This window comes from Erigeron canadensis, chromosome 5 (genome assembly GCF_010389155.1).
Source record: "Erigeron canadensis isolate Cc75 chromosome 5, C_canadensis_v1, whole genome shotgun sequence".
NCBI classification, from domain to species: domain Eukaryota; kingdom Viridiplantae; phylum Streptophyta; class Magnoliopsida; order Asterales; family Asteraceae; genus Erigeron; species Erigeron canadensis.
In genome coordinates, this window is record NC_057765.1 from 5,324,918 (window position 1) to 5,338,302 (window position 13,385).

Genomic DNA, 13,385 nt, shown 5'->3' on the forward strand with positions numbered 1-13,385 from the left:
AGGTTTCTCTCCAAAAGAAAGCATCGAATCATGAGTGATAATGAAGCTGCTATCCAGATCTCAGAGAATCCAGTTCAACATAATAGAACTAAACATGTGGAAGTTGATCGTCATTTTATAAAAGAAAAGTTGGAGAGTGGGATTATTAAATTGCCTTTTGTTAAATCTGAAGAACAACTTGCTGATATTCTAACCAAAGCAGTGGGAACGTCTATGTTTCATAAGTGTCTAAGCAAGTTGAATTTCGGTGATCCCGCTATTCAACTTGAGGGGGAGTGTTAGATAATGTGGGATCAGAAACGGTTCATCACGTCCCTAGAGTACAAGTTCAAGACTCGAAGCCCACAGAAAGTAATCGGCCCAAAATTCCAGAATAAGGGTCGGTCTAAATTAGACCTTAGTTTCCAAATATTGTTCTAGTTCTTTGTATAAATAAAGGCCTCATGTAAACAATTATGAATCGATAATAAAAAGCCTAAAAACTCAATTCGTTTACACCTCTAACAGCCATTGGCGGATTTATAAATGAAAATCACGTGTGTCCAACCCATCTATATCAAATGATTCAAAATGTTGACTTTATGATTTACCTAGGTACAATATTTTGGAAAACATGTGTTAAACAAAGTTTTTCATATGCTTGCTAAAAAAAATCTAACATAAATCTATGGACCAATGTTATTTGCAGGTGGAAGTGTGGAACTGCCCTCTGACCTTGAGGATGACCCCAATGGTGCGGGTAGACCATCAATGCCCTCGAGTGACGATGATGTTACCTTTAAAAAAGAATCAGGAGGGAGTGAACAAACTATACAAACGAAAAACCGTAACCCCATAAGACCTGAAACCCCAAACCGCTCGTGTTTGAAAGTAGGTGATGCACTACAACAAAAATGTTATTTGCTCACACTTATTTTTTTACATTTCTAAAAATTGTGAGAATATATATTAATTTGTTCACACTTAAAATTGTATACAAAAAATTCACACTTAAAAGTGCATGTGGAAAAATTGAAAAAAAAAGTCATTCATTTTTCACAATTATAAATGTATAAACAAAATGTTCACATTTAAAAATGTGAATAAACCTTAAACATTTTCACACTTGAAAATGTGAGAGCTAATTTGTCACACTCAATTTTCTTCGCACTTCCTCTTGTGTGAAGAAATTTGATGTCGCAAAATATTTTCGAACAATTATATAGAAACACTTGAAAATGTAAACTTTTTGTTTCTACATATATAAATGTGAAAAAAAAATTGATTCTTTAAATTTATTCATATTTTTAAATGTGAATTCTTTTTACACATTTATAAATGTGAACAAATTAACAATATTTTTAACATTTTTAAAAGTGCGAAAAAATGAGTGTTAATAAATAACATATTTGTTGTAGCGATGGTAGCCCACGATCAGACTCGGGGGCTTCACGTCGTAGTAAAAACGCGTCTTTTCAAGGACCGGCTACTAATGATGCAATTTTAGTATCGAATGGAGGATTTGATGTAAGAGATCTTGATAGGTGATGCTTCGGATTTTGAAGAAGGTGGGGTAATCGTAACCGTAACCCCTAATGAAACAACTAAGTTCATTGGTTCATTTGTTTTAGACTAGCTTTGTTTGGTTCATTGTCTGGGACCCTATCTAATTTAATTTTTTGTTGGTAATTATATATATACAACAGTATATATAAACTAATGTGGCATGCTGCAGTAAGATTACATCATTTAGTGAAATCACATTTATACGTGCTAGACCATAATTATACTTAATAAACAGAGTAATAACATATATAACTTGCCACTTAAGGGAAATACAGACATGTTCACATCAGTAAAAACTATTTAGGCACTAATCATAATACAAAATCGTCATATATATATATATACTAGCTTAAGAACCCGGGTTATACCCGGGTAGTATTAATATAACCTATTATAATTATAAAAGTTTTGATGTAAATGTTAAATGAGGAAACTAAACAACATAGATGTAATACGTATACATTTATTTTAATACATAAAACACATTACACATACATAAAAATTCAAAATAGAAAACGATACTGATAATAAATTCAAAATGTGATCAAATAAGAGAAAAAATTAACACATTTTGACGTGTTATTTTATGTTTTGTTTTGTTTGTGTTGTAATTAATGGAGATTTTACCTTTAAATAAATGATAAACTTATGTTTTTTTTTTTTTTTTTGCATATTTATGTATCTCTAATTCATTGGTTATGTATTTTTATGTTCTTTAACTATAAATTTAATGACTATATTTAGCAAGAGTTGTTTTCCTTTATAAATAAGCTTAGTATGCCTTAAACATGACATAAATTTAGCAAATTATAGTTTCTTTAAATTAGTTAAGTAGTTTTCTTAGTTATATGAATAAGTTTATAACTTAGTTTTGTGAATATCTGTAAAGTAATACTCGTATAACAGTAGTCGTCTTCAAGTGTATTTATTTATATAAAGAATAGATGTACAATACTGTAAATAATTAAATTGAATGTGATATGGTTTGCATTAGTAAAGGAAGTACTACAATTAAGCGGAAACTAACAGATCATTGACCAATTTGTTTTTATATCTAATTTTTTGTTTATGACATCATAATTAATAGTTCTTAAAATAAATTAAAGAATGAAAGGGTTTTAGATGTGTCAACTAAGCTTATTTTTAGCTAAATTTTAGGATGGGACTCCAGTTTTATATATAGAAGAGATATGTGTGCCTTTATTTAACGCTTAATTTCATTGTGGCAAAGCGAGGAAACACTGTTCCGGCTAGCTCTAAACTCCATCACCAGAAGCAATGGGAAGATAAATTCCATTATTGCCTTCCTCCTTCTCGTCTTGGCTTGTTTTCCGTTCATGATAGAAAACAGTGAATGCAACTAACATAAATAGCTTCATGAAGCAAAAAAACAAGTTTTTAAAAGGAATCGTGAAAGCCAACTCATCGTCCAAGCTCTGGTTATAGCTTGTAAGGAATTTAGTCATCATAACAAGAAGACCATGGGGAATCAAAGAAACTACCATCATCAACGACGCTTGTAGTCTTTTACCTTTGATCAAGTTTGCAGCCCTTCCAATCACTTTAAGTCCACTAGACCCCTCTTCTAAAACGGAAACAATCAGACTTACCTCCCAAAGGGCATCCAAGTAAAAGTACCAAACTAGAATGGTAAGACCTATAACTCCTAAGCACAAAACATAATACGAATCTGACGGGAAGATGGAGGTTATTACAATCAAAATGATGTAAAAAAACGCAATGCCCAAAGATAGTAAAATCATGCAAAAGTTAGTAACTAATGGTCTTTTCCAACTTTTTCTTAGCTTCAAGAAGATGTCTTTTGGGTCAAATAGTTTGGCAGTGTAAGCCTCGGAAGAAGATGAAATCATGGCTACCAAGTAAACAATCGAGATAATACAAGTAATAACCCAAATTGACAAGGAGGAATTCGCGTACATCATCAATTGCACCCGCGTACAAACTAGGATCCAAACCATTGGCGATTTCTTGAATCATGTTTGGGTATCTAGCAAATTGTGATGAAAGATCTTTAGCGAATGGTGCAAGTAAATGTTGGAATATGATCACGTTATAATAAACGCATGTCCGGAAATAATTTAAGCCTACGGGGTTACACAAAAATGACACGTAAACTCTATGTAATTAATTAATGTATTAAAGTAATATATTGATTAATTTGATCATGAAATAATTAATAAACTATTAAAAGATTAATAGTGTTTATTAATTAATTAAAGAAGGAGGTGTTTAATTGTAAATTAGGAATTGGAATTGTTTCCTAATTCCTATAGGGCTGAAAATTTGAGGAGGTTTCCTTATCCTCCTCAAACTTGTTCACCAAGGTAAAAAACCCTTTTAATTAATCCCTATATATAAGGCTTAAGGGTTAAGGATTTTGACATACAATTACACAAAACAATTAGATTTATAAAAACCTTAAAACCCTCTCTTCTTTTCTCTCTTTAGTTGATCGAACAAACCCACTTAGGGGTGTTCGATTTTATTGTATTCGAACCATACACATGAACTAATATATAATTGATGTTGGCATTAATTATATTATAGTTTGTTAGTTGATAACAATTAGTTTGTTAGTTGACAACAATTAGGTTCGGTTCATAAATGATTTCGAATTAAGGGAGATACACAACCGGTTTGTGAGTTCGTGATCGGGTACTAGCATACATAATAGGGGTGTCAAGTGTGCGATCGTAGAGGGGTTTTGGTTTAGACCCTTTAATAATAATAATAATAATAATAATTATTAATAATATTATTGGAAGCTTTGCACAAAGGTACACATATTCTATTCATTACTTTGTTAATTAATAGTATTACATATACGTTTCTATTCCGCTGCGTACTCGTGATTTGTTATGTGTTTATGTTCATATATTCTAACAGTGGTATCAGAACCAGGTTTGTGATCTATTAGTTACAAAGATCAAAACTTGAAGGGGTTTAGGGTTGGTTCGATTTTATTAATAATTAAATATTAAAAATTGTGTGTTTATTGTTTTATTTATTATAATAGTCAAATTTTAATTAAATAAATTAGGGTTTTGTTTAATTAAGTTCAACCTAATTTAATGGTTAATTAAAACCCTCTAAGCAAGTTTTGATACTATGAATTGGCATGTTTATTCGATATAAATTGTATGCTTGTGTACTTGATTTATTTAAGGTTGTTAAATAATGGTAAAGAATTATAAGGGATTTATGCAAAATTCCTTGTGATTATTACTAAGATATAGTGATATAAAAAGCATAGCATAATAATCCAATAATTAGGGTTAATTATGTGATAATTGTGTGACTATGTGAATTTTTCGTGTGTTATTTCTGCTTTGCGACAGTTCACTAAAAAATTCATATCTTTTAATTCGTAATGAGTTAGAGGCTGTGCTTTGACATTTAGATGCTCAACACATAGGGCTAAAACTTTGTAGTTCTGGTCGAAAGCTGAATCGGACCAGAAACAGGTCTAAATAGGTCGTGAAGCTACTGGAAAATTCCAGTCAGCAACTATGTGCTTATGTGATAATTGATTGTTTTACATATGTTTAAGGCTTACGCAATCAAGACAACTTGATGTATGTGGTCCTCTTCTTTGAAGGGGGAGCCGGCTTAGACATAATTGAAACCATAGTGACATGTTTAGGTGGCCTACCATAACTCGTTGCATTCTTAATAGTTAATAGATTAGTGAAGTTTATTGTTTTGCGTATTTATTGAGATATAAATGGTGATGCAAAATAGTTTTGAGAAAATATAAACTTGACTAAGCAATATCGAAATAAGAGATTTTTAATAAAATTGGAGTCTTATAACCTTGAGATACACCGGCTCACCCATTTGAACAAACTTTAAGAGAGGTATAAGTCGGAGTGCGTTAACCTTCTAAAAGGGCGGGTTTTTAATTGCGTCCATCGCAAACCTTTGCCCTTGCGCTTCTTTGTGCGATCAAATGGAGCTACCGAGTTCTCTTGTGTTGTTAAGACCATACAAATGATTTTATTAAATATTATGTTATGAAGATTTGCATGAGTCTTCGTACATAAAATTTTGATTCACGTCAAATGCATTACCCATTCAAAGTTAAGTCATTGCCACCCACTTCGCTTAGAGCACCTCCCAGGTACTATTTGACCCTACGTGAGACAGTAGGCGGATGGTATCTCTTGAGGGTAGATTACCGACCCGTTGTGAGACCAGCGGCGAACTATTTACACGTTCTTAATTGGGCGACTTAAAACGAGTCAAGACTGTGAGACCTTGACCCGTGACATAAGATGGAACAAAACATGTTTACAAAAAACTTAAAGTCTCCTTTAGTGTTGTTGTAAGTTCCATAACTCTAGGAGTTGCATTAGATATGCAATTACTAATCGTTACTTACCATTTTGAGTATCATCATCTCTAGCAGATCAATTGATGCAGTGATGGTATGTCAAATTGGATCCTAGCCTTAATGAAATTAATTGTTAAAAGTATTTAATATGGGTAAATTACATTTCTTAAGAATTAATTATCGAAAATACCGATAATCGAACTTGAATCTGTTTTGTAAATGGCAACAAATCCTTCACAAAACATACACCAATCGGCTTACATGTCGATGCTAGAAAGAGGAAAACTTTCTGAAACCAATTTCAATGACTGTTTTGTCAATAGAGAATCGTTCTAAGAGTTGAAATGAAAATAGATGTCCTTGAAACTTAGATGCCGCTATTCCTGATGCGAGTGCCACTGCTTTGCAGTTGGAAGCATAAAATACTCGGAACAATAGACATATTGAGGTTGCTTATTTGATGCTAGAAGCGTGGCTCCCGCGCTTCAAAAAGCAATTCGGATTGCAAAATCCGTGTGATATGATCAAAGAACTCAAGTCTATGTACGGAAGACAAGTTGGAGTTGAATTACTTGAGTTAATTGAGTCACTCCATAACTTGAACATGAGTATGGAAAACCGGTGAGTGCTTATGTACTCAAGATGAAGAGTTACTTTGAGCATTTTGGAAAGGTTAAACTATGCATATCTTCTGCTTATTGTTATTGGCATAAATGACTTTGATTTGTGCACAATTACAATTTGCATGGCATAGTTGAACTTCATATCATGTTGATTGAGTAAGAGAAAAACTTTCCTAAGAAATCTGAGACACCCCAAGTTCTTATGATCAAGGGGGGAATGGTTTAGAAAGCAAAACAACCGTAAGCTAAGGGCAAGAATTTTGTTAAGGGAAAACAAGGTGTTTTAGTCTCAAAACCTTAAAAGATCCTTCGAAAAAAGGAGCATACGGCTAATAACCACAGTTGTCATCACTATGCTATAGTGAGACACTGGAGGAGGAATTGTTCTAAGTATCTAGCTGAGATGAATAAGAAAAAAAAGCAAGCTGGTTTAACTAGTTCTTCAAGTATCTTCTAAAAACTGGATTATAAGTGTTGATGAGATTCAAATGATAATTCAATAGCAAAGGAGTCAAGTTTTAACTTGGACTCTACCTATCTTTGACATTGTTATCTTCTTTAATTTTGTCAAGAAACGCATTTAAAGACTTCAAAGTGAAGAGATCTTACAATCAAATGATGAATCATTTGATAAATGTGTGTCTTTGGCATTATCGTTAGCAAGAAACGCATTAAACAGTTTTCAATGTGAAGAGATCTTACAATCAAATGATGAATCATTTGATAAATGCGTGTTTTTGTATTGTCGTTAGCAAGAAAAGCATTGAAAGACTTCAAAGTGAAGTGATCTTACAAATGATGAATCATTTGCCAAATGCATGTCTTGTGTTTTCGGCAAGAATACCTTTTCCGCATAAAACCGGAGAGGACTAATACATTCGGATGTATGTGACCCCTTTAGACATGTGTCAAGGAAAGGTGCTAGCTACTTCATCATTTTTAAGAATGGTTTCAGTCGTTATGGTTATGTTTACTTGGTGAAACATAAACATGAAGTCTTCGAAATATTCAAAGAGTTTAAAAGTGAAGTAGGAAATCAACTCGGAAAAACCATCAAGATTCTTCGGATCGAGGTGGAGAATACTTAAACCAAAAGTTTAAGGATTATCTAAAAGCTTATGGATTGATCCAAAAGCTTACTCCTATATAATGGTTTATTTGAGAGGACAAATCGAACCTTGTTTAACATGGTTAGATTAAATGATGAACCTTAACACTCTCCTGATTAGGGATTATGCTCTAGAGATTGCTGCATGCATTCTCAATATGGTTCCAACCAAGAAGGTTGACAAGACACCGCATGAATGTGGTGTTAAGTGCATCTTAGTAGGATACCCAAAGGAAACGATGAGTTACTACTTTTACTTTCCTACCGGGAACACTGTCAAAGTATTTTTTGATTTGCTGAGCTCCTTGAAAGGAAACTCATATCTCAAGAAGACAGTGGGAGGATTGTTGAACTTGATGAGGCTCAAGAGCAAGATGTGTCATCTTCAACTTATGGGGTGAAATGTTCAAAGAGGTGAATCTCTAGATGAACTACAAGTTGAAGATTATAATGAAAATGCGATTCCAATTCGTAGGTCCTCAAGGACAATACGTGCTCGTGAAAGATTAAATCTTATGATTGAGTCTGAAGAACACGTATTAGGAGACTTAAATGAACCTCCTGATTTTAATGCTGCATTATCAGATCCGGAGTCTGACAAATGGCTTGAAGCTGCGAATGTGGAAATGAAATCCATGAAAGATAATCAAGTTTGGAGCTTGGTTGATCTTCCACCAAATGGTAAAACCGTTGGGTGTAAATGGATCTTCAAGAAGAAGACCGACATGGATGGAAATGTACACACCTATAAAGCTCGTCTTGTGGTAAAAGGCTATACTCAACTTTATGGAGTTGACTATGAGGAGACCTTTTCTCTCATTGCGGACATTAAAGCTATTAGGATTGTCTTAGCATAGCAGCGTACTATGACTTTGAGGTATGGCAAATGGTTGTCAAAACCGCTTCCTTAAAAGGGTTTCTAGAAAAGGAAGTTTATATGGTTCAACCATAAGGTTTTGTCGATCTTTAATATCCCAACAAATTATGCAAGCTTCAAGGTCCATTTATGGATTAAAGCAAGCATCAAGAAGTTGAAATAAAAGGTTTGATGAGGAAATCAAGAAGTTTGGTTTTGCTTAAAATCCTTATGAGCCATATGTGTATATCGCAACGCTAGTGGGAGTAATGTTACTTGGGTTAAGTAGCATTCATTATTGGAATCAAAATCTATAGAGATAAAAGTAAAAGGTTGTTTTGATTAAGTCAAAGTGCTTATATAGATAAGATCTTGAAGCGATTCAAGATGAAGAATTCTAAGCGAGGTCTTGTTCCCATGCAAGAAAGACTTAATTTATCTAGCAAGAACGGTGCTTCAACACCTGGAAAGGTGGAGCGTATGCAAAGAGTTCCTTATGCTTCGGCTATGGGATCTATTATGTATGCGGTAAGATGCACTAGACCTGACATTGCGTTCGCGCAAAATATTGTTAGCCGCTATCAGTAAAATCCTGGAAAAGATCATTGGACTGCTGTAAAGAATATTCTTAAGTACATGTGTGCTACTAAAGAATTATTCTTGGTGTATGGTTGAAATCCTGATCAAAATTCAAATGGTAATAGAATTTGTGATGTTGGATTTCAGACTGATAAATATGATTCAAAATATCAGTCGGGATAAGTTTTCATTTTATATGAAGACACGGTGGAATGCTATGAGCTAAAAGCAAACCACAGTTGCTATGTATGTAACAGAGTCTGAGTATATTGCCGCCTTAGAAAAGCCGCCATGAAAGTTGTTAGGATTAGAAAGTTTATTTTTGGGTCTTAACGTGATGCCCTCAAATAATACACCTATGGATCTGTACTGTGATAATACGAGAGTTATTATCATTGCCAATGAACTTGGAGTTCAGATAGGTGCCAAACATTATCCTAGACGATATCACCTTACAAGTGAACAAATCGAACTAGGAGAAATTAAGATACTCAAAGTTCACACAGATTATAACTTAGCTAATCCTTTTACAAAGGCATTGGTAAAGGAAGGCTCAAATAAGCATGCCGAGGGCAGAGGTCTTATATTAGCTAGTTATCTCATGTAAATCTGTGATTGGTATTTGGATAAGGGATGTTGAACAATTATTATTTCAATAATGACTGCTTTCATTTCAAAATGATTGTGTCCTATATTTGCATGTTTAAATCCATGAATATCTTAAATATTCTAAATGTCCATTGTCGATTAACTATATGGGAATATAAGTTAAATTAAGACATATGTGAGAGATTGGTAATATTCTTGGGAATATTTGAAGATGGTCCTGTCAAACTCACATGATATCCATAGAGATGCATATCGGACTTAACCAACTTAACGAATTATCATTTTATGGATCGGCCTCATTAAGTGAAATTCGTGAAATGGTTACTTTAGTTATCCTTAGACTTGAAATGCAAGTAGGTTAAGTGTGTATGGATCACATTCTCTTGATTTAGTTCTACGCTATCCTGAATAAGGTAGTAATAAAGGGCTATTTCATAAATGTTGAGAAGTAGCATGACTTGACACTTGTAGTCAAAACAGGATTTGTTCCTTCAATTTGCAACTGAAGAATGATACCATATGGCGCTCTCACTGATTAATTAAGATGTTTGTATGGCCATACCCAAATGAACTCTAGAGGTTGTCTCGATTAATTTGGTAATCTTAATTAGTCGCTGAAATGAGAAACAGTATCGTAAAATTATGGAATGACATTGATCCATATCCATAATTAACAAAGGTATCTGAAACAAAGGGATATTAAAGACTAAATCATTTTAAATGATACTTTAAGAAACTATACTTAAATATTTCTGGGAGCATTGACGTGTTGTTAGACGCTAACCAATGTTATTGCCTTTATATAACATGCTCAAGTGGGAGCTGTTGGAATATGATCACATTATAATAAACGCATGTCCGGAAATAATTTAAGCCTACGGGGTTACACAAAAATGACACGTAAACTCTATGTAATTAATTAATGTATTAAAGTAATGTATTGATTAATTTGATCATGAAATAATTAATAAACTATTAAAAGATTAATAGTGTTTATTAATTAATTAAAGAAGGAGGTGTTTAATTGTAAATTAGGAATTGGAACGGTTTCCTAATTCCTATAGTGCCGAAAATTTGAGGAGGTTTCCTTATCCTCCTCAAACTTGTTCACCAAGGTAAAAACCCTTTTAATTAATCCCTATATATAGGTCTTAAGGGTTAAGGGTTTTGACATACAATTACACAAGATAATTAGATTTGTAAAAACCTTAAAACCCTCTCTTCTTTTCTCTCTTTAGTTGATCGAACAAACCCACTTAGGGGTGTTCGATTTTATTGTATTCGAACCATACACATGAACTAATATATAATTGATGTTGGCATTAATTATATTAGAGTTTGTTAGTTGATAACAATTAGTTTGTTAGTTGACAACAATTAGGTTCGGTTCATTAATGATTTCGAATTAAGGGAGATACACAACGGGTTTGTGAGTCGTGATCGGGTACTAGCATACATCATAGGAGTGTCAAGTGTGCGATCGTAGAGGGTTTAGTTTAGACCCTTTAATAATAATAATAATAATAATTAATAATATTATTGGAAGCTTTGCACAAAGGTACACATATTCTATTCATTACTTTGTTAATTAATAGTATTACATATACGTTTCTATTCCGTTGCGTACTCGTGATTTGTTATGTGTTTATGTTCATATATTCTAACAGTAAATATTTTTCAGCAAAATCTGTTTGGCAAGATATAAGAAACACAATAAGTAGAATGGAAAGAACTAGCTTCCTATTCTTGCTTACATTCTTGAAAGCCTCCCGGATAATACCAAATAACCCTAACGAAGATGTGCTCTCCATTTTATGTTTGATGATTAACCTAGATTCATTCTAAAGATATATATATATAATTATTTTGAGAACCTTTTTCTGCAAGAACCTTTAAGAACTTTTTAAATCAAGCCCAAGCGATGATTATTCTTTACATAAAATTTGTTTTTTGACTGTTTTCTGAATAACTTATGTGTAATTTTGAAGTTTATAATTGTGTGGTGGCATGGATTATCATCCGTTATACAATTATGTGGGGATTTGGATTCTTGATTACATGTGCACGAATATGCTATGATCACATGTATGCAAATCGATCACATGTAATCATAACAATATTCGTGCACATGTGATCAACAATCCAAATTTCCACATAATTGTATAACGGATGATAATCCATGTCTCTACACAATTATAAACTTCAAAATTATACATAAGTTATTCAGAAAACAATCAAAAAACAATTTTCATGTAAAGAATAATCATTGGTTGGCCTTGATTTAAAAAGTTCTCGAAAAAAAAAGTTCTCAAAATAACTTTTATATATATATATATATTCATTTCGTAGAAGAATGGTTGATAACTCCAAGGATATATATGAACAATACATTGTCGCTTCTGGCTTTATGATATTAGGGAACGATATTTTATTATGTTTCATTGTTAGACTTTCAATATTATACTCTTTTTTTAGCATTCCATCTTTGGAAAAAGGAAATAATATTTTGGATTTGAAGAAAACTTCTTGTTGGTTTATTTTTCCATCGCCCATGAGGAATTAAAAAGCCCATCAAAGATTTGGTACTAAATCTTGATGTTCACCGGACCGAGGTAACAAAGTATTTGTTAATCATTAGTGGTACATATATGCATACACTACAAGAAAAATGATTTTTTGTGATGACTTTTTTTGCAATGAAAATTTTTCGTTGCAAAAAACACACTAAATGACAAAAAACTTTTGCTTTTTGACTTTTTTAATCAAACTTTTTTTTGCAACGAGTATTCGTTGCAAAAAATAAAATAAAAATTAATTTTCATTTTCTTTTATTATAAACTTTTTTGCAACGAAAAATTTTCGTCGCAAATTTTTCCACGAAACGATTTGTGCGTTTTTATTTCCCGCCAACGGGGGGAAATTTTCCCGTCATCTTTTTTGCAACAAATTTTCGTTGCAAATGAAAATTTTGATTTTTCACATTTTCCCTCTAGAATTTTCGTTTTCCCGCTAATTTTTTTGCAACGAAATTTCGTTGCAGACAAAAATTTTGTTTTTCACATTTTCCCTCTAGATTCCCGTTTTCCCGCTAACTCTTTTGCAATGAAATTTCGTTGCAAAATTTTTTATTTTCATTTTTACGTTTTTTTATATTATGAATAATAAATTAATTTAGCATTTATATAAAAAAGTTATTAACTTGTAATACTTTAATTAAATGATAGATTGAAAAATAAAATTATGATAATCGTATGCACAAACGAATGATTATACACGAGTTATATACAACGAATGATTAAGAAGTATATCGAAGTGCACAAACGAATGATTATTAGGCCCGATAATTATACCAATACTATAAACGAAGCTTCTCGAAGTTACGAAAGACGTATATGGGTCCATTAGGCTCAATGCTTTATGTTAGACCCAGTAAACCAAATACATGAGCTATATACACAATGAATGATTAAGCGGCGTATTGGGCTTATTAGGCTCAATGATTAGACTAGGCGGATACCATAAATGAAACTTCTCGAAGTTAGGAAAGACAGACAGTGATACATGCATACATATACACACATACACACTTATATTTGACCCAATAGATCAAATACATTAGTTATATACACAACGAATGATTAAGAAGTGTGTCGGGCTTATTAGGCTCAATGGTTAGACGAGCACCATAAACGAAACTTCTCGAAGTTGGAA

General features: G+C 32.6%; 1 protein-coding gene across 1 annotated transcript; it reads right to left on the reverse strand.

Moving 5' to 3' along the window:
- Window positions 1-2,801: 2,801 nt before the first annotated feature.
- On the reverse strand, window positions 2,802-3,416 carry LOC122601061. Its single transcript, XM_043773837.1, has one exon. The coding sequence runs from the start codon at window positions 3,414-3,416 to the stop codon at window positions 2,802-2,804; it is 615 nt and encodes a 204-aa protein (XP_043629772.1).
- Between the last annotated feature and the right edge of the window lie 9,969 nt (window positions 3,417-13,385).

Excerpts from the sequence above, each read along its gene's own strand:
- LOC122601061 (XM_043773837.1), bottom strand. The coding sequence starts at position 3,416 with ATGATTTCATCTTCTTCCGAGGCTTACACTGCCAAACTATTTGACCCA.